General features: G+C 49.8%; 1 protein-coding gene across 16 annotated transcripts in view; it reads right to left on the bottom strand.

The window, feature by feature from the left end:
• Positions 1 to 19,956, bottom strand: part of ABCD4 (ATP binding cassette subfamily D member 4) — a 29,123-nt gene extending 9,167 nt beyond the window's left edge. For 4 of the 16 annotated variants that reach the window (XM_060139047.1, XM_060139019.1, XM_060139027.1 and 1 more), the window contains exons 1-17: positions 19,787 to 19,955; positions 17,288 to 17,406; positions 17,001 to 17,128; positions 15,701 to 15,840; positions 14,331 to 14,447; positions 13,847 to 13,972; positions 13,137 to 13,187; positions 11,956 to 12,050; positions 11,604 to 11,725; positions 11,404 to 11,495; positions 11,100 to 11,189; positions 9,357 to 9,565; positions 9,127 to 9,218; positions 8,636 to 8,672; positions 8,201 to 8,250; positions 7,744 to 7,796; positions 7,346 to 7,422 (exon numbers count right to left, since the gene is read on the bottom strand). In XM_060139047.1, coding sequence (XP_059995030.1) covers positions 7,346 to 7,422; positions 7,744 to 7,796; positions 8,201 to 8,250; positions 8,636 to 8,672; positions 9,127 to 9,218; positions 9,357 to 9,565; positions 11,100 to 11,189; positions 11,404 to 11,495; positions 11,604 to 11,725; positions 11,956 to 12,050; positions 13,137 to 13,187; positions 13,847 to 13,972; positions 14,331 to 14,447; positions 15,701 to 15,840; positions 17,001 to 17,128; positions 17,288 to 17,406; positions 19,787 to 19,824 — 1,636 coding nt within the window. In that variant the 5' untranslated portion in view covers positions 19,825 to 19,955. Of the gene's footprint in view, positions 1 to 5,907; positions 6,419 to 6,581; positions 6,698 to 7,345; positions 7,423 to 7,743; positions 7,797 to 8,200; positions 8,251 to 8,635; positions 8,673 to 9,126; positions 9,219 to 9,356; positions 9,566 to 11,099; positions 11,190 to 11,403; positions 11,496 to 11,603; positions 11,726 to 11,955; positions 12,051 to 13,136; positions 13,188 to 13,846; positions 13,973 to 14,330; positions 14,448 to 15,700; positions 15,841 to 17,000; positions 17,129 to 17,287; positions 17,407 to 19,786 lie in introns of those variants that run through there. The other 12 variants (XR_009538767.1, XR_009538766.1, XR_009538757.1 and 9 more) reach the window with 8 other exon arrangements.
• Positions 19,957 to 20,740: the final 784 nt, after the last annotated feature.

The raw sequence follows: 20,740 nt of genomic DNA, 5'->3' as shown, positions 1-20,740 counted from the left end.
CCTTTGATGCACAAAAGTTTTAATTTGATGAAGTCCGATGTATCCATTTTTCTTGTCGCTTGTGCTTTTGGCATCATATTTAGGAAACCATTGTCAAATTCAAGAAGTTCTGCCCTATGTTTTCTTCTAAGAGTGGTTTAGTTTAGCTATAAAATTTAGTTCTTTGATCCATTTTTAGTTAATTTTTGTATCTGGTATGTGAGGTAAGGGTCCACTTGCATTCTTTTGCATATGGATTTCAAGTTTTCCAGCACTATTTGTTGAAGACGCTATCCCCACTGAATGGTCCTGGCACCCTTGACAAAAATCATTTGACTTAGACATATGGGTTTATTTCTGGAATCTCAATTCTATTCCACAGAACTTTATGTTAGTCTATTTTTATGCTAGTACTACTACACTGTTTTGATTACTGACTTTGAAGTAAATTTTGAAATCTGGAAGTGTGAGTCCTTCACCTTTGTTCTTCTTTTTCAAGACTGTTTTGCCTATTTGTGATCCCTTGTAATTCCATACAAATTATAGGATCAGGTTTTCAATTTCTGCAAAAAAAAAAAAGCCATCAGAATTTTGATAGGGGTTACATTTAATCTGTGAACCAGTATTTCGTTAGGAAATACTGCCATTTTATCAACATTAAGTCTTCCAGTGACTTCCCTGGTGGTCCAGTGGTAAAGAATCTGCTTTCCAATGCAGGGGACATGGGTTCGATCTGTGGTCTGGGGAACTAAGACTAAGACCCCACATACCGTGGGGCCACTAAGCCCACACACCACAACTACTGAGCTCACGCACCTCGATAAGAGAGCCCGCGTGCTGTAAACTACACAGCCCATGCGCTCTGGAGCCCAAGCACCACAACTGGAGAGAAAAAAAGAAAAAAAACCTGCACACCACAACTAGAGAGAAACCTGCACACGGACACAGCCAAATAAATAAATATTAAAAAAATAAATACATAAATAAAGAAGTCTGCAAAATATCTAAAATAAAGTTTTCCAATCCATGAACATGGGATGTCTTTCTATTTATTTAGGTCTTTAATTTCTTTCAGCAATGTTTCGTATTTTCAGAGTATAAGTCTTGCACTGCCTGGGTGAATTTTATTCTTTCTGATGTTATTGTAAATATTGATAGAATTGTTTTCTTAATTCCTTTTTGCTTTGTCTATTGCTAGTATATAGAAATACAATTGATTTTTGCATGTATCCTGCACCTTTGTTGACTTTGTTATACTTTGTGTTTTTTGTCTTTTTTCTTTAGGATTTTCTAGATATACGATCATGTCTTCTGCAAATAGTTTTATTTCCTCCTTTCCAATTTTGATGCCTTTTCTTTTTCTTGACTAACTGCTCTGGCCAGAACCTCCAGTACAATGTTGAATAAAATTTGTAAAAGCAGTCATCCTTGTCTTGTTCCTGATCTTAGTGGGAAAGCTTTCAGTCTTTTACCGAGTATGATGTAGGGTTTTTTATATGTCTTTTTAGAAAATTTCTTTTTAGAAAATTTCTTTTTAGAAAATTCCCTTTCCTTCTTGTCTGTTTATTGAGTGTTTTTATCATAAAAGGGGGTTGGATTTTATCAAATACTTTTTCTGCACCAATAGAGGTGATCATGTGGCTTCTCCCCTTCATTCTACTGTGGTGTTTTATGTTGATTTTCATATGAACTACCCTTGCATTCCTGGGCTAAATCTCACTTGATCATGATGTATAATGCTTTCAATATACTGCTGGATTCTGTCCACTAGTATTTTGTTGAGAATCTTTACATCTATATTCATAAAGGGTATTTGTCTTCAGTTTTCTTGTGATGTCTTTATATGGCTTTGGTGCAGGGCAATGATGACCTAATAGAATGAGTTAGGAAGTATTCCCTCTGCTTCTATTTTCTGGAATATTTTGAGAAGGATTGATATGAAACATTCTTTAAATGTTTGGTAGAATTCACTAGTGAAGCCACCTGGCCCTCAGATTATTGGGGAGGGAGGGAGGATTATTGGCTGGGAGGTTTTTGATTACTGATTCAATCACTGTTATAGAACCATTCAGATTTTGTTTCTCCTTGAGTCAGTCTTGGTAGTTTGTGCGCTTCCAGGAATGCATGGGAACAAGGCTCTCAGCTGGACCAGCTTGGCCCATCTCTGATGACAGAAGCCAATGGGCTCGAGGAGAGGGATGGGAGTGCAGCCTTGCAGGCCCAGTATTTTGGACTTTAATGTAGGACACAGCTAATTTGCATTTTTAAGGTCCTTCAGGCTGCTTTGTGGAGGATGTGGGGGGTTGGGAGAAGCAGCAGGGAGACCAGGGACAAGGCTGCCACAGTTGTCCGGGTGGACTTGGTGGTGGCCTCGGGGGAGGGCAGAGGTGGGCTTCAGATATATTTTGGAATCAGAACCCATGGGATGTAGTGATGGATTGGATATGGGGAAGGAGGTCCGGAGGGTCTCAGGTCTCTAGCCTGAGCTCAGGGTGGACAGTGGAAGTGTCATTCCCTGAGATGGGCAAGATGAATGCAGCAGGTGGGGGCGGTTCAGAGGCTGAGGAGTTCTGTTTTGAACTTGAGATTCCTAAGCAAGTCATTTCAGGTCCTGGAGCTCAGACTCTTCAAGTGGGGTAAAAAGGAAAGAAAAGGAAGCATCTTCCTTGCAGGGTTCTTAAGAGAATGTGGCAGGAGCTGGGCTTCCCTTAAGCATGCAAGCTCTGCACAAATCTCTCCGCCAGTTCAAGACTGAGACTTGCCTTTGTTTCCCCCTTCACTCCCTTGTGGGCTGGCAGTTCTGGGCCTGGGGTCAGGGTCTGATAGCATGTTAGGTAAGTCTCTGCCCTGTCTTTGGATTTTCCCAGGGAAACCTTCCCCAGAGGCATCTGACCCTCAGAACCCTTAACTACTTACAGATGGGCAAATCCACTGGCCAGTTGTCCAGCCTCACCCTGCCAGAGGCTTGAGGACAGTGTTCCCCAGCACATGTCCCCTGCCTGATGCCTGTCCACACTTTACCCTACTTCCTGGTAGGACAGTCTCCGCAGCTCCCCAGTCCAGGGCTCCCTTTCAGCTGGCTTGTTCCCCAGGCACCAGTTCTCCTGACAACTCCCTGTGCCTCCAGGGGTTCCTTCCTGGCCCAGGGTTTAGCCCAGGGCCACCCATCATTCTGACACCTAGACAGGATGTCAGAAGGAAATAGCACCAACAAGACAATGTTTCTGGAAAGGCAGTCTTTACAGAGGGCAGCTGGCATTGCTCTTCTTTGGCGTCCTGGGAGACTGTCCTGGATGCAGAACACAGAGCACAGCTCCCTGTGGGCTGTGGCAGAACAGAGACTAGCTTGTTATTCTCCACCCCAGAATGACTGGGGTGGTACACAAGTTGATATGGTAGGTAAGCGGACACTTGATGGAGATAACAAAAGGTTGCTTTTCTGCCCTGTCCCATGGCTCCAGGACTCCTCAGAAGAGTGATGAGAGGGATATAAGGACAACATTTCTATGTATCATCCACGTGGGTCTGTGTAGATTCCTGGGTGGCAGAACAAGACTTAAGTTTGGGAAATTATTAGCCTCGCTTATTTTAAAACATTTAAAATAAACATTTGGGTCCTTGTCATCCACTGAGGACACATAACCTGACTTCTCCTCATGCAGGTTTGTATAGATTCACCTAAAACTCTCGAGTAGCCACCATCTCTGAGATGAATGATGGATAAGGGTACAGTCTGCCTCTAAGAACAGCCTTCTCTTGGCAGAGTTTCTGCAAGGGAGGACACTGAGTATTTGAGTATTAAGAACAGAAACAGCACTGGGAACATGTTTGAGGCAGAGGAAATGGCAAGTGCAAAGACTCTGAGTTAGGAACAAACTTGGTCTCTATAATAATCTGCAGCAGCAGCACTTGTGAAAAAGGCTTAGGAGTTGAAGGAGCTTGTGAGTCTGAAGCAAGTCAGTGAGGCAATGCTATCACCAAAAAGGCTGAGGGGAGCTTCAGCTATATTGATGAAAGTACAGAAATTAAGCCAGAGAGGGAGTCTTTCCATACCCGAACCCCACAATTTAAAACATGCCCAAGGGGTGGGAGTCAGGGGGATCCTGAGGGAGATACGTTTCCCCTTGGCCTAAGGAAGAGCTTTCCTCAGAGGGGTCTGAGGATGGATGGCCCCCAATGCTAGAGGTGTCTGAACAGAGGCCAGAAGAGCACCTGGCAGGATATGGTTGGGAGATTCAAGTATGGGAAGGCTCGTGAAGCAGATGCCGACCTTGACGGTCCCTTTCAGCCCCATGAGAAGGGCTGCCACGAGGCTTCCCGATGCTGACATCCTGTAGGTCCCTAAGAAGGCTTCACCGGAGACTGGACACACCATCAGACCTGGTCAGGTGCCCACCCCAGAGTTCTCTCAGCTCGGCACCTGGACACACTGCTTTAGCAACCGTACAGGGCAGAGCTGAGAATAGGCTTGAGGCCTCCATGCCAGCCACACCATGGAGGGAGGGGGTTAGACATGTTATCCAGGGCGACATCTCCCCAGGTCTGGAGCTCCACCCCGCATCTAGGATCATTTTCAGTGGTATCAAGAGACATTAAAGAACCTCGTCTTAGAGAGAGAAAATCACTTCCCTTGCGGTTCCCATTCCATTTCCCCAAATCTATTAAGAAGATTCTCAGTTGGGTGCTAGTATGTCTAACTCCTCTGTAACACCCCTAACCTCCCTTTGTACAGAGAGCCAGCCTCAGGTGTAGAGTCTTTGCAGTTGCAGTACACAGCTGCCATTTCATAACATTATTTGTATTAATTTTTACAGTTACTTTCTATTTATATCAAGTGTAAACTTTCCTTTAAAAATGCATTTAGGGGGTTTCTCTGCTGACGCAGTGGTTAAGAATCTGCCTGCCAATGCAGGGGACATGGGCTCGAGCCCTGGTCCAGGGAAGATCCCACATACAACGGAGCACTAAACCCGTGAGCCACAACTACTGAAGCCCGCGTACCTAGAGCCCATGCTCCGCAACAAGAGAAGCCACTACAGTGAGACGCCCGCGCACCACAACGAAGAGTAGCCCCGGCTCACCACAACTAGAGAAAGCTCGCGCACAGCAACGAAGACCCAACGCAGCCAAAAATAAATAAATTAATAAATTTATATTTTAAAAAATGCATTTAAGTAATGAATTAACTTAAAAATATTACGGGATTTATTTTCATCTGGGTTAAGAAAAGCTGAAGGGCCCTCGAGGTTAGTGGCTGAGGGACAACTGGCAATGGGTAAGTGGGAGATGCCAGTGAAGAACCTACGGGCAGAAGGTTCCAGCACAGTGGAGAGTGCTGCTCCCACCCCCCCAGGCTCTCAAAGACAAGCCCGGAGAGTCAATTAAGAAGATTATCTTAGGGACTTCCTTGGCGGTCCAGTGGTTAAGACTCCATGCTTTCACTGCAGGGGGCACGGGTTTGATCCCTGGTTGGGGAACTAAGATCTCACATCCTGCATGGATCCCACATCCCGCATGGTGTGGCCAAAAAAAAAAAAAAAAAAAAAAAAAAAAAAAAATCATCTTATGATGAAGAAGAAAGAAAAAAGGGGAAAGCTGCAAGTTTAAAAACATGTTTAGGGCTTCCCTGGTGGCACAGTGGTTGAGAATCTGCCTGCCAATGCAGAGGACACAGGTTCGAGCCCTGGTCTGGGAAGATCCCACATGCCGTGGAACAACTAGGCCCGGGAGCCACAACTACTGAGCCTGCGCGTCTGGAGCCTGTGCTCCGCAACAAGAGAGGCCGCGATAGTGAGAGGCCCGCGCACCGCGATGAAGAGTGGCCTCCGCTCGTCACAACTGGAGAAAGCCCTCACACAGAAACGAAGACCCAACACAGCCATAAATAAATAAAAAACACAACCAAATTAAAAAAAAAAAAAAAAAAACATGTTTATCTTTTCTTTTAAAAAAAAGTTATAAAATTTAAATAGTTGATTAAAGTTAAAAATCTACTGTTGCAAAATTGATGTATTCTAAAAGATTCCTGGATCTCTTGACTCCAAGTCCGAAACACTCTCCATTTTGACCCTGCATTTCTTATAGATCCCACACTTTCAGGTTTTCTTTAGAAAACACGATCTGAGGTCATATATGAAGTAATCAGCACGTCAAGTGTACGAAGCTCTGGCTGAGGCAGCAGGAGGCACCCTGGCAGGATGAGGGTCCTGCGGAGGGCCACACGTGGGCTGAGTCCACTGCTGCTGGTGCTACCCACACGGGACCTGTGAGGCAAACCTGGAGCTCCTTCCTTGCCCCATCAGCCTTCCTGGTCTCTCCTGGGGACTCGACCTCCTGGGCTTGGCTCTCCTGCCGGTGGCCAGCCTTAGCTTCATTCCACTTTGATTCTGGTCAGCTCCCACCTTCCTTCTCCACAGAGTTTCAGAACCAAGGAGTGAAACTACAAGAGACCACCACCACGCGGAGATCAGGCTGCCCTGGCTGTGACAGATTCCCTGCCCTCTCTGCCATCCCCACTCTCCATTTTGAGGGGGCTCTGGCCCCGGCCAGGCCCAGCCTTGGCATTCTTTCTCCTCCTCAGGCCATCCTGCGGGCACAGGTACCTTCTCAAGGCTGCGCCGATGGCCCACGCTGACGAACGTCATGCCCAGCTGCTGGCCGATGCGGTAGAGCTCGCTCTCCACCTCCTCGGTCAGGGCACTGGTGGCTTCATCAAGCACTGAGGACAGAACTCAGTGGGAAGAGATGAAGACCTGCCCCAGACCCACCTCTGCCGCTCCTCCAACCCACACCCACCTTCGCTGGGACCTGGTGGGAGGCTGAAAGCTGTTCTGGCTTACAGGGGCCCTGCCTTAGGGAGAGCGTGGGCCAGAGGAGCGGAGGGCTAGGCTCCATCTGGGAAGCCTTCTGTCAGCTGCAGGACAAAATCCCTCAGCTTCCTACCCTATCCCTAATCCACCAGCCACTGCCTAGGACCACTCAATCCAGGGAATCCTAGTTCCCCCAAGGATGTCAGTCCTTAGAAAAGTTCACACCTCTGCCAGGCACAGCAGAGGGATGCCCATTCACTGACGGCAGAGCCCGACGGCCATAACATGAGAAGCCCTCTCGAGGCTGGCTCCAGCTGCCGCACTGGTACAGAGGCTAAGAGTCGGCAGCTCAACATATACCCGAGGATGCCAAGCACTGCTGCCTCATGGGCAGAGCCCTGCCATCCTCTCCTGCAGGGACAGAGATACCTGGCCAGGCACAGGTGTGCTCTCCTACCCATACCAATGCCTCTCCAGGTGCACACGAACACACGCTGCTATACCTGTGAGCGCAAACGTTGCCTGGCTAGCATGTGTACCTACAGGGCGAACCTCACCTGCATACTTCGGCTGCAGGTAGAAGAGCCGGGCAAAGGAGAGCCTCTGCATCTCTCCTGGGGACAGAACATCATACCTGAGAAAGGGGAACGAGAGAGGCCCACTGGAGGGAGGAGGCTGTAGCTTGGCTTTTGCACAGAATGGTCTGGGCAGGAAGAGGCTCCCAGCGCAGACAGGCTGCCCCAGGACGGATGGATGTCACCCCCCTTTCCACCACAGCCCCACTGCCTACACAAGGCAAGGCCAAAATTCTGTACCACGGACATGAACCAGGTCCCCAGCAGCCCAGCAAACCCCTAGAATTTGGGGTCAGAAGTCACTTCATCCCTTGCCCAGGCCTCTGGGACCCACTGTCTTTGGGGGAGCTGGCTCTGGAGCACCCCAACCTCCTTCTTACCAGTTCCAATCGACCTGCTGGTCCAGACCCTCTGTCCTTGCCACCAAGCTGGACTGTAACACACCCAGAGAAAACGATGTCCGTAAAAGGGCCCATCCCTGCTTCCTGCTATCCTGAGGACCTCCTCAGTCCCACCACACACACCCGAGACACAGCTACCCCTGGTCGCGTACCACAATGGGGCTGGGAGAGCAGTCCGTCATGCTGGAATGTGGTGACCAGAAAAAGCAGGCTGATGTAGTCTTATTATTGTTTTAAAATTTGCTAGAGAGTGGACGCTGCTTGTTGCCTGTACCTGGCCAACAGCTCCCACTGCCGATTTATACACCCATCACCCTGCCCAAGGCTCAGACTTCCAGTCCTGGGGCAGGGACAGTAGGGCCAACTCCGCTGGGCCTGCACCTGTGGTCAGTGCCACCAGGTGGGCTTGGACCTCAGGGTCCCTGCCCTCACTCACCAGGCCTGCCAACTCCAGGAACCTCATGATCCTCTCATCATCAGCAGAACCTGCAAAACACAGAAGCCTTCAAGAAGTCAGCTCCTCTGTGTAGCCAGAATAGATGGGGCACATCATGGCCAGGGGCCCCAGAATGTGGGCCAAGGCTCTGAAGCGACAGGTTACAGCACTTAATAAACACGGGAAGGACCCAGTGAAGGAAGTAATCCCTTCCTTTCCTCCAGTGGTGTCTCTCCACCGGAGGGGGAGACAGAACAAGATGAGGTCAGGGTACAGACCCCCGAATAGTAAACAGTCAAAGGAGGAGGTGGAGGGGACCCCACCTGAAACCAGCAGCCTGGCTGGGGCCTCTTCCAAAAGGTACAGGTGAGGCCACAGTCAGACAGAGAAGAGACGGTGGGATGGGAGGTTGCGTCCTCAAGAGGCTCAGCTCACCTGAGTCCGGGTAGATCTCCTTCAAGGGATATATCACCTGATAAAAGAAGAAACCACATGGGCCTAGGGCAAGGGTCAAGGAGAGGTGGGGCTGCACACAGCTATCTTCCCTCAGAAACAGCCCCAGGAGCTGCCAGAGGCCAGGCTCCTCTCTACCCGAGGAGAGCAAGGAGCGTCCTGGCTGAGGGTCCGGTGGGAGAGGCGGGGCTGGCAGACAGCAGGGCAGGGCCCCCAGAATCCAAGCTGGTGTTCAACAAACACATGTGATATTTGGCTTACGGCCTCCACAGGTTAACCTGCTCCCAGAAGTTGCTCTGAGTACATGGCCTAATCCATAGAAGTGAATAAAAAGTCCTTAGAGCCAGGGAGTTCCTGGGCTTGGTTCATTTTATACCCCACCTGCTGTCCCATAGCTCTCCAGGGCTGAGACCTGTCCCACCACCAGGGTCCAGGTTGGGGGGAAGGGGTGGGAGGAGTGGGCCCCGGCTAACCTGCTCCCGAAGGGTCCCGTCAGTGAAGAATGGCTTTTGTGGCAGGAACAGCACCCCGTGGGGTCCAAAGTCCATCAGCATCTGCACTGAGCCTACAGAAAGCACCATTTTAAGATCTCCCAGAAAGGTAATTGCCCCTCACTCTGATTTCCCAACAAGAGGCTTGATTCTCACACACATACCCCCCCTCAGGCCAAGGCTGGCTCAGAGCAGGGAAGGCTGGCTCTCACCCCCTGTGCTCGCCCAGAGGCCACCCAGAACCCGGAGCAAGGAGGTCTTGCCGGTGCCCGTGTTGCCTGTGATAAGCAAGCTCTGCCCCTCAGAGATCTTCAGGCTCAGATCCTTGATTAAGGGTTTGTTAGAGGAGGGGGCGGAGATGCAGACCCGCTCAAGAAGAAAAGCTGTATCTGTTCGCTCTGTTGCTGGCCATCCTGGAGTCCTAGGGTGCAAGAAGCGAAGAGATGTTGGGAAGATAAGCGGTGTCAGTAGTGCTGGGGGCAGGGGGGTAGTTCTTTCTCCTTGGGGGCATCACCTCTGGACTGGAGGGTTGCCATGGGCTGAACTGTGGCCTCAAAAATCACATACTGAAGTCCCAACGCCTAGTACCTCAGAAGGTAACTGCATTTGGAGACAGGGTCTTTAAAGAGGTGATTACATTAAAACGAGGCCTTTAGGGTAGGGCCCCAATCCAGTATGACTGGTGTCCTTTTAAGAAGAGGGAGAGACACCAGGGGTGCACACGCATAGAGAAAAGGCCACGTAAAGACACTGTGAGAAAGCGGCCATCTGCAAGCCAAGGAGCAAGGCCTCAGGAGAAATCAACCCTGCTGACACCTTGATCTTGGACTTCTAACCTGTAGAACTATGAGAAAATAAACTTCTGCTCTTTAAGCCGCCCAGTTTATGGTACTCTGTCATGGCAGCCCTAGCAAACTGATAGAGATGGACTGGGCACCTGCTCTGCGGCAGGCTGGGCAAAGTCCTGCCCATGACAGATCTTAATCAGTCTTATCAGCCATGAACCACAGCTATTATCCCCACTGGGCAGATGAGGAAACTGAGTCAGGTGGCTGAGTAACCTGCTCAGGGGCACAGAGCTGCATCTGTCCAATTCTAATGTTTGTGGCATTACATGCATTTTCATGGCATCACCGTGTGACTGATGTAAGAATGGGAGTGGAAATACTAACACAGTTTTGGAGTTTCTGGCTCTCCACGGATGCCCATCTCCCCCACAGAAAAGCATCTCCCGTTCCCCACAGTCCCTGCACCACCAGCCCCGCCCCCTCCACCTCTGGGCTCAGAGCTGCATGAAGCTTTAATTCTGAACAGAGGCAACAGTTAAGGCATTAGCTCCTAAGAAGACAGTTGAGTGTAGACCCTGAAATTCAGCCTGTTTCCATTTTTGAAAGTTTACTCTGTGGCCTCCGTCCAAGCACTTTCTATGAACTATGATATCTAATCCCCACAACAACCCTAAGACGAAGGTTCCATTAACGTCTTCTTTATAGAGACGAAGCAACTGAGACACAGAGCAGTTAAGTAGTTTGCTCAAGAAAAGTGAGGACATGAACAAATCCCTGATGCACAGAAAGGTCAGAAACATCACGGAGCCTGCAAAGATACAATAAAGACACCTCTGGGCCTGAGTGGGGACAAAGAATAGACATGCCCCAAGGAAGGGGACTGGCGGCAGGGCTCAGCGAGGAGGAGGGAAACAATTCAGATTTTTGTTTTGTTAACTCAGGCCCAGGCTGATTGTACTTTGTTTCCATCAGCTGGGGGATGGTGTAAATAAATACAGATGCCAGAACAGCAACATTGATGGTGAACATTTACAACGTGCCTGGCATAAGACAGAGCTCAGTTGCTCTGCCTAACTCTGCTGCCCAGCTGGGAATGGGCTGGGCTCCAGGGTGCTTCCAGCGCCTGCATTCTCCACCACCAGGCTGCACCGCCAGCCCAGCACTCACCTGGCCAAGTCCCACTCGCTCTCGTCCAGGATCTCCCCATCCCGTGACTTCAGGGTCATGTCCAGCAGGATCTCCTGAAGTTCCCCGATCCTGGGCGAGAAGTGAAAACCTGAGGAGGGTCTGGGCGCCCAGGTGAAGGCGTTACTCCTTTTTCTCTCTCATGCCCACTAGTATATGGTGAGCTTTTCTGCTCCTGTTTTCACTCTGCTACTTCTCCCTGAGGTACACGCTTTGCTCAGGACCTAGAGGGGCCAGACGCAGCCTCACCTGTGGGCGTGCCTAGAGGGGCCGGACGCAGCCTCACCTGTGTGTGTAGCCTGCCACATCGGAGAGCGTGGTGGAGAGATCGATGAGCCGGGTGAAGCAGCTGATGAGGTACATGCATACAAAGGCGTTCTGGACAGGACAGAGGGCAGTGCGCGCGGGCCTTGACTCCAAGGCCCTGGGTGCTGGGCCAAAGGGCAGGGGGGATGGCATGAGGGGGTCCCCAGAAGGGATTCTCACCTTGCTGACCAGGGTGCTGAGCTCTGTGGGGCTCAGGTCTCTGTAGACGCCGCTGAAAATGGGGATTGAGATCACGACGTAACTCAGGATGCTGCCCAGATAGTCAAACATGTTGACGCCGACTGCGGAAGACAGAAAGACCTAGGGTGAGAGACCTGGGAAGCAATCCTGCGCTCCGAGGGGAACGGGAAGCCAAGCATGGTCAAGCTATTCTGGGGATCCTCACTCTCCTGAGGTCACTCATGGCAAAGGCAAACTGATCAGTGCAGAGAGGGAGGAGGGAGTTGTGGGGAGGGAAGCAGGCTCCCCCCCACCACAGTGGTTCCTGCCTCCCGGGGCTCCCTGCACCTACTGTACAGCCAGAGCTCCTTGGACATCAGCTCCCTCTGGGTCTGAAGGAGTCTCTGCAGCCTGCGGTCTGTCCTCATGTGCTCCACGTGCCCAGCTCTGATGAGAAAGGCCGGGATGTCCACGGGGCCTGGAGAGCCTGAGCCCCCCTCCTCACACTCCCCTTTAGCGACCAAGCCCACCTAAGTGATCTTCCCCTCAGACCCTTTCGGCCACCAGCAGCCAGCCATTGCTTCATTCAGTCAACATGGTATTGTCTGCGGAAAGACCATGAACTCTAGACTGGGCAGACCGGATTCAAATCCTGGCTCTGGCCAGTTACTAGCCGGGTAACACTGACAGGTTATTAAGCCTCTGAGTCTCAGTTTGCTCATCTATACAATGGAGCTTATAATACCTACGTAATAGGCTAGAGTGAGAATTTCTGAATGTAAAGCGCCAAGCACATGAGGGGCTCCCAATAAAAAAGAGCTGCTATTATTAAACAAATATACACGCAGCAGTCACTAGGCGGCAGGCTTGGTGGCAGCTACAAACTGCAGCAGAGACGGACAGAAGAGCAAAGTCCCAGGGCTATTAGATCCAGGTGATCCAAGGAGTAACTCCTACTCCTTAAACACAAACCTCTGGGCCCTTACTGTCAATCAAAATACTGAATCCAGAGTACTCATAGGAGGCAGAGTGCAGGGACCTACCCTGGCCCCGGGGGAAGGAATGGGGTTTCACAATGCTGCTGTCAGGAGACCACTTTGCTCCACTAGGACAGTGTCTGTGGCGAGCAGGTCTTCTGAGCTGAGAGGCTCCATTCCCTCCCACGCTACAGAGACAACGGATCAGCCTTGGACGTCAGGCACTGGCAGAAAGCCATTTTACAGACAGAAAAGCAGAGGCAGAGGCAATGCCTCAGTCATTAGTAAGAAGATGAAGCATTCACTCATTTCATTCTTAGAACAAATTTAGGCCCCATGCTAGGCCACGAAAAGGAAGAACCAGTTTCAGAAGCAAATCCATGGACCTAAGGATGAGGCAGACGAGGACAGTGAGAGATAAGGGGAGAGGGTCACAGCCAAGTGTGAGGACGCCTGGCCCCTGGCCTTGGTGATGGTGGAAGGGTTGTCTACTTCTCCACCATCTCCACTGTCAGCTCTGACAAGGCAGAAGGGGAACCATCCCCACTAGACTCACCTGAAAAAAGCAGCAGGCTCAGCATTCACCCGGATCTGCATGTGCTTGAACCTGGGAAGACCAAAGGCAAATGTGTGCTGACAGTGGGCAGGACTGGCCCGTCTCCTTTCAGAGTCCTGGATCGAGAAGACCTCCAAGCAAAGAGGAGCCTGGCTCCACTCCAAGACTGTGGCTGCCTCAGCCCGACCCTTCCCTGGCCTGTCACAGGGTGGGAAATTCCAGGCCCGGGAGGGATGGCAGGAGACCTGCAGACTCGGCAGCCACCTGCCTCTCCAAAGAGGACAGGTGCAGGCCTGCCACAGCTCCTCTTCTTCCCAGGGCCGGGTCTGAAGGAGGAGGCCAAGAAGCACAGAGTAGGGGCTGGACCCATCGGCTGACCAGAATAAGGGTGGCTGGAACAGAAGCATGTGAGAAGGCCAAGGGGTGATGGTGATGGTGATGGTGATGATGATGGTGATGATGATGGCGGCCAACCAGTCACCGTTCTCAGTGCTTCTCATGTATGATCTCATTAATCCTCTTACGATTCTGTCAGCACCATCCCCATTTTACAGATGGGAAAACTGAAATTGAGAGAGGTTAAAGACCCCGCCCAAGACCATACGGCTAGTGACTGGCCTAACTGGGATTTAAACTTAGGCAGCCTTTCTCCAGATCCCATTCCCTAACCATTATGCCTGGCCCAGAAACCTCAAGCAAGGGAGACACACCTGAAATCCCCCTCCAGCTTCTCCTGCTGCACCAGTTTTGCCACAATGGGACCCATCAACATCTTGTTCACCACGGTTCCCAGAATGAAATATCCAAAGATGCTCACAGGCCCGAGCCAGCCGGTGCTGAAAGGCAGAGAGAGGGAGGGTGTGGGGAGCGACATATCCCCACAGGCCTCTGCTCTGACTCCTGCCCCCTTTTGGGCAGCCCCCTGTCCCATCTCAGAGCCCTGTGCGGCTTCTGCTCCTGTGCGGGGGCATCTGGTACCTTGACACTGACACACCACAGGGCCACAGGGAGGGCAGGGGCCCAAGCATGCAAGACAGGAAGACTTCCTGGGGTGCAGGTGGGACGGAGGGAAGACCAGCGTCTCATGGACCCTGACCAGGGAGAGCTGACTCCCGCCCAATGTGTGAGTGAGGGACTCTGGGGAACCACCAGGCAGGGGAGGAGGAAGGGCTCTAGCAGGAAGAGAGCCTTCACCTCTGGAAGCACTGATAGGTGTAGTAGATGAGGGTGAAGGGGGAGACGATCAGCTTGCTGGCCACGCTGCTGAGCTGCCGGCAGAACCGCTCCACGTCCTGGCTGATGCGCTGGTCCCTGGAGCCAATGACACAGAGTGACTAGGCCCAGGGAGCTGGGCTTGAGGGTTGAGAGAGCTAAGGCACTTCCAGGCTACCTCTTATTCTGACCTTGCCTTTCAGTGCTGTCAGCAATGACCCCGTGGGAAGGTGGACCCAGACAAGGGCTCGTTTCCTAGAGGCAACGAGACCCGTAGGACTTTCGAACAGGGTTCTGAAGAGCTGCTTCCTATGGTGCCTCAGTCTACCCCTCAGAAAAAATGGCAACTGAAAGGTCCAGCACACAGGGTTCTGAGCCAGCTTTGAGCAGAGCCAAAGAAAAACCCGAGGGTAGAGGGTCCGAGTTTCCGGATGATCAGGAAAGCTACATCATTTACCTCACTCCTCCCAACCTCTCTCTCACGAGCCTGAGCCTGCCCCCATTTCGCTATCTGGCTGTGGAAGTTTTGTACAGGTTGAGCCATAGAGAAGAGGCCTAGGGACTTCCTTGGTGGTCCAGTGGTTAAGACTCTGTTCTCCCAATGCAGGGGGAACGGGTTTGATCCCTGGTTGGGGAGCTAAGATCCCACATGCCTGGTGCGGCCAAGGGAAAAAAAAAAATGTGGAGAAGAGGCCTAGAAGAGAAGGTTAAGAAGCAGCAGCAGCCTCCCAAGAGTCTTTGCTGCAAAGCCCCACTTGAGCTGAGGAGAGGTTGCGTCAGGCAACAAAGTGCTTGGGACAGTGCGAAGCGGGGAGGGAATGAGGGTGAAGAGAGACCCCCCGTGTCCCATCCCACCACCAAGGCCACAACGACTCCTATTCCCAGTGAGACGTGAGCTTTGGCAAGTCACTTGCATTCTCTGGGCTTCAGCAGCCTCACCTGTAAGGGAACCTGGGGCTTAGTGAACCTAAGAGAGGTGATAGAATGGTGACTGGAATCCCAGACTGAGTCCTAGACAGCAGTAGTTTTTTACTGCTGAAAACTGGAGCGCTGCTCTTCTAGCTTTTTCTAGCAAGGACATTGTCTTCAGAGGGTGCCTTATCTGGAAGCCCAGGATGTGAAGTGGACAAAAGGGAGCTGCTCTTGGCCTCTTCCTTTTAGCTCCCTGACCTCAGCCCTGCAGCCTCTCCGGGGTCCTCTGCAGGGCACCCTTCCCCCTCGGCTCTGGGCAGCAACATTTGCAGATAATGGTGGATGACCTCATGGGGTCTGCCGCAGGGGGTCTCCAGGGCTGTGTCAGCCCAGGTGGACGAACCACGCAGAGGGTAGCAAGGACTGAGGGGGGTGCCTACGGGTTATCGATGTCATCCCGCAGCACGTTGAGGGTGTAGTACACGCGGCCCCGGAAGTAGAGGCGGTGGAGGTGCTCGGTGAGGTCCTTCCTCCAGCTCACATACAGCAGGTTGCAGGTGAACTGGTCAAAGCTCTTCAGCTGTGCAGCGAGGGAGACAAGGGGAAGGGAGAGATGCAAGTCTCTTTCTACCAAGTCTCAGCTCCAAGCTCAGGCTGGCGGAAAGCCTCTTCTGACCAGTCCCAGCCCATTCGGCTGTCCACTCAGCACTTGAGCCTGTTAGAGCGTCAGGTCATGGGATTCATCCCTTCCTCATTCACTCATGTGTTTACTGACTGCACCAAATATTGAAGGGCTTACCAAAGGCAAGGCCTTCTAGCCTCCTCTACGGGGTATTGCCTTACATCTCCAGAGCACATGAGCTTCTGGAGATTGGGAACAATATCTTCTATTCCACTTATGTTCTTACTTTTCTGTCCCCCAGAACTTGGCACAGGGTTTGAATCCATAGGTGCCTCCTGACCGAAGACCCATCAAAAGTGCCAAAGTGTGATGAGAAGTGGCTTCCCCGAGAAAACAGGTAGTGCAGCCTGACAGAGAGCATTAGGCTCGAGTCCTAAAAGAGCCCTGACGCTCATCATTCCGTTTATGGCGCCCCTGAACACTAAGCACGAGGGAAGTAACAACGAGCTCACAGTCTAGTGAGGGCACAATCACAAGGGTGTAAGGATTGTTAAAGCAGAGCTGAACTCAAAGGATCAGGAGTCGAAGGGGCAGAGTTTGGTGGAGGAAACATGAAGGACAAGTTGAGGAGGACTTGAAGGAGGTGACAGCGGAGGAATCGTGAAAAGTGAGCAGGTGTTAAGCAAGTGAACAAGGGGTGGGGGAAGGAGGCCATTTTGCAAGAGAGCAGCAGGTGCAAAGGCTGGGAGATGTGACAAGTGCCAGGCTCAGGCACAGCCCCAGCCCCCCCAGAGGACAGCAGCAGCTCTGGCTGCTGAGCCCGGTTTTCAAGTGCTCTGAACTCCCTGAAGCAAGAGTTCTGGGAATGGAAGGGACAAGGATCATTTCCACCAAATGCTGGATTAAACCAGAATCCTGTGGCCAAGCCCTAGGAGCTCGTAACACTCTGGGAATTGGTCCCATGTGGGCCAACAGCAAGATCAATGCCCTGCCTAGAGTTTTGACCCCATGTTCCCAGAAGAGGGAGGGAACACACATCCACAGCTCGGTTCCTGCTTCCTGGTGGCTAAGTCCACTGGGCGCTGGAGAGGAAGAGAGACACAGGCAGACGACCTTACCATGGAGTTGAGGACGATGAGCACAACAGCCAGGAACGTCAGGGTCTTAAACCCATTTAAATCTTTGTTTCCTAGGACCCCAAAGTACTGACTGGGAAGCAAGCCAACCCGGTAGATCACCAGTTGTTCTGGGGGGAAGGAGAGGAGTCAGGAATCAGTGATGAGGGGTGAGAAAAGACAGAGGGAGGCTTCCTCTCAAGTCCTTGCCTCATCAACACCCCACAGAAGGAAAAGGACCTCAAACCAGGGCTGTCCTCCCCCCCACCGGCCTGGGCTCATTCACTCACCCAGTAGGGCCACACACAAAAGAGTCAGGAACATCAAGGCATTCTGTGATGACCAAGAGGGAAACAAAACCTTCTGTATCTGCAGGAACCGCTGGAAAAACTGCAGATCTAACCTGGGCCTGAAGAAGAGAAGCAGGAGAAGCAGAGTCCTAAAAGGACAATGGAGCCTTAGAGAGCAGTTACCAAGCTTATCTACAGCTGTTGGTGGGCAGGGCGCAGGCCATGCAGAAAGAACGGTTTACGAATGCTGAAGATGGTAGGAGGGAAACAGACCAGGGGATAAAAAGGAATTTAAGTTGATAAATGCTATGAAAAGTTATTTACTAAAAATCTATAGCTATATTAATAAAGAAACCTTAGCCACATCCTCTTTTTTGGTCACAAACAAGACAAGGAAACCCACTACATCAAGGATTTTAAGATCCTGACTAAAGCAATAAAGAAAATAAAAGAAATGAGGTAAAAGGAATGAAAGAAGAGATTAAATTGTCATTATTTTCAGATGATGTGATCATTTACATAGGAAACACAGCAAAGCTATAGACAAAATGTTAGTGGGACTTCCCTGGTGGTCCAGTGGCTAAGACTCCACGCTCCCAATGCTGGGGGCCTGGGTTCAATTCCTGGTCGGGGAACTAGATCCCACAGGCATGCCGCAACTAAAGACCCCGCACGCTGCGATAAGGAACCCGCACACAGCAATGAAGATCCTGCATGCCTCAACTAAGACCCAGCACAACCAAAATAAATATTATTTTTTAAATAGACAAAACGTTAGAAATAAAAGGAGTCCAGCAATGTTGCTAGATACAGGGTTAACACACAAGTATCAATAACCAACAATAACCAACTAGCAAATATAAAGAAAATAAGATGTCATTTACAGAAGAAAAGCACAGAAAAACCATAAAATATCCAGAAATTAACTTTATAAAAGAATGTATAAGACATTTTGGAGGAAAACCCGAAAACTCTATTATAGGATGTGAAAGAAGACTTAAATAGAAAGACTTCATTTCTAATAGAAGTCTGTAACTGCAATGCAATACCAGTCAAAACCAGGAGTTCTTTAAGGAACTGTATATGGAAATATAAAGGTCCATGAATAGGTCAGGACAACTGTGAGGAACAGGAAAGGAGGAGGAAGAAACCCACCTAAACCATCAGGTTATTAAGACATATCATATTACAGGGTTGGAGTAATAACAAAGTGTGGTATGAATACAGGAACAAAAAGACCATGGAACAGAAAGACCAAAAAGAAAAAAATTCACCTATGTTTACGTGGGCACATAATAGAGATTATATCACAAGAAAGGGCATATTAAACACACATTATATGCCAAACCCACACTACGTGCCCAGTACTGTTCCACACATTTTATGTGTATTAATTCATTTAATAATCACAACCCTAAAGATGAGGAACTGAGGGTAAAAAGGTTAAGTAACTTGCCTTGTCACCCACCTGGTAAGTGGCAGCCTTAGGGTTTGAACACAGGCAGCCTGGCTCTGTGCTCTTAACTATGCTATACAGCTTCTCTAATTTTTAATTATTAATTAATTTGTCATTAATTGAAGACGGTAGAGGAAAATTTAGGTCATTACCTCAAACTATGTATAAAAATAATCTTTAAAAACTCCAAATGGATTAAAAATCTAAATGTGAAAAGTAACATTACTTAGTTAATAGAATGTAGAAATATCTTAATGAAAATATAATGGTAGGTATTTCTCAAATAAGACCCCCAAACCACAAACTATAATGCAGGAAATCTAACAGATTTAACTTAGAATTAAGTATTTTTGTTCAACATAGTGCCACAGATTAAAAGACTTGGAGAAGTTACTTGCAGAGTGGAAAATAAACAAGGTAATAAAATCTAGTCCATATAAGTAATGACTGCATCAGGAAGACAGGAAATCCATAGAAAGTGGGAAAAGGATATAAATAAGGGGAAACCCAAATGCTTAACAGAGGAAAATTAACACAATGGGACACCACCTTACACTAATCAGGTCGATAAACATTAGAAAACCAAACAATACCAAACATTGGGCGGCGGGGTGGGGTGTCGGTCGTTAAGAAGAAACAGGAACCTTTAAGCAATGCAGTTGAGAAGTTGGGTGCGACCATTCCAGAGAACAAATTTAGCACAATTAAGTGACCTAGCATCCTACCCTGGGATGGATACTCCAAAGATCACCCATATCCACAAAGGAGGCAAGTGGTACTTAAAAACTGGAAGCAATCTAATTGTCCGTCACTAGGGTAATGTATACGTAAACTGGGGTCTAACGCACTTAGGTAGCACCATGCAGCACTCAGAAGTGAAAACTAGATTGTTATACCATGGATGATCTCAAAAACACCATGTTGAGTAAAAAGTTAAAAAAAAAAATCACAGTATGTTACGAGGGCGGAAGGTGCTCCTTCCGCACATAGCCCCGAGTAGGACGCCCCGAGGCCCGGTCCTCCTCCCCAGCCGCCGTACTCACCGGGCGCTAGCCCGGGGCGCGGGCCCCCGGACCGCCATGACCCGGAATCCGACCGACGCGAGAGCCCGGTAGCCCCCGGGTCCGCTCAGGGTAGAGTCCGAAGAACTCGCTGCCGCCGAAGAGGGGAGGGGCCCCGGCACCCGGCTACCACAGAGACGGGCGGATAGAGAGGAAGGCGCAGGGAGACGCAGCCGCTCCCGGAAGCGACCGACTTCTCGAAAAGAACCACAGTGCTGAGTCTGTTGACCCGGCGCCTAGAGCGCCCCCTCCTGGATATGGGAAGTTTCCCCTTTGGCAAGAAGTAGCCGAGAATGTGACTGAAGTATTTTAAACTCTGAATATAGATGTTTCATACATTCTCCCAAAGAAGCCAGAGTGATCTTTTAACAACATGTCAGGCTTCCAATTTCAGTTAGAATAAAATCCAAACGTTTCCATGGCACAAGTGATCCGGCCCTCTCCCCTTGGTCTTCATTGAACAGGCCACTCTATTTTGGCCTCAGGGTCTTTGCCTGGATCAGTCTTCTCCCTAGCCTAGAGCTTTCAGTGGCTGGCACTTTCTCATCATTAGTTCAAATGGCAGCTGCTCACCCAACCTAGACCATGCTGTCCTTGCCCAATCATTCACTGTTGCATTATACTTTTATTTTCTTCATAATATTTATCACTGTCTGAAATCATCTTGTTTCGTTGCTTATTGTTTGTCTTCCTTTATAGGAATAAGTTTCATTGAGCAGGGACTCTGTCTTGCTCATTGTTGTATTCCCAACATCAAACACTGCTAGTACATAGTAAGTGCTTAATAAATATGCTAAATGTTGAATGAATGAAATGCTTATCAAGTGGCTGATCACAAGCAGCATGATCTCACAGGGCCCTAAATTTGAACCTGGATGTACCTTCCCACCTTCTTTCAATCCTTATTAAGTGTCAACTATATTCCAAACACTCAAC

Source organism: Lagenorhynchus albirostris, chromosome 1 (genome assembly GCF_949774975.1).
Source record: "Lagenorhynchus albirostris chromosome 1, mLagAlb1.1, whole genome shotgun sequence".
Taxonomy (NCBI): Eukaryota; Metazoa; Chordata; class Mammalia; order Artiodactyla; family Delphinidae; genus Lagenorhynchus; species Lagenorhynchus albirostris.
The sequence above is the reverse complement of the archived record's forward strand: the minus strand, read 5'-3'. Positions and strand labels throughout refer to the sequence as shown.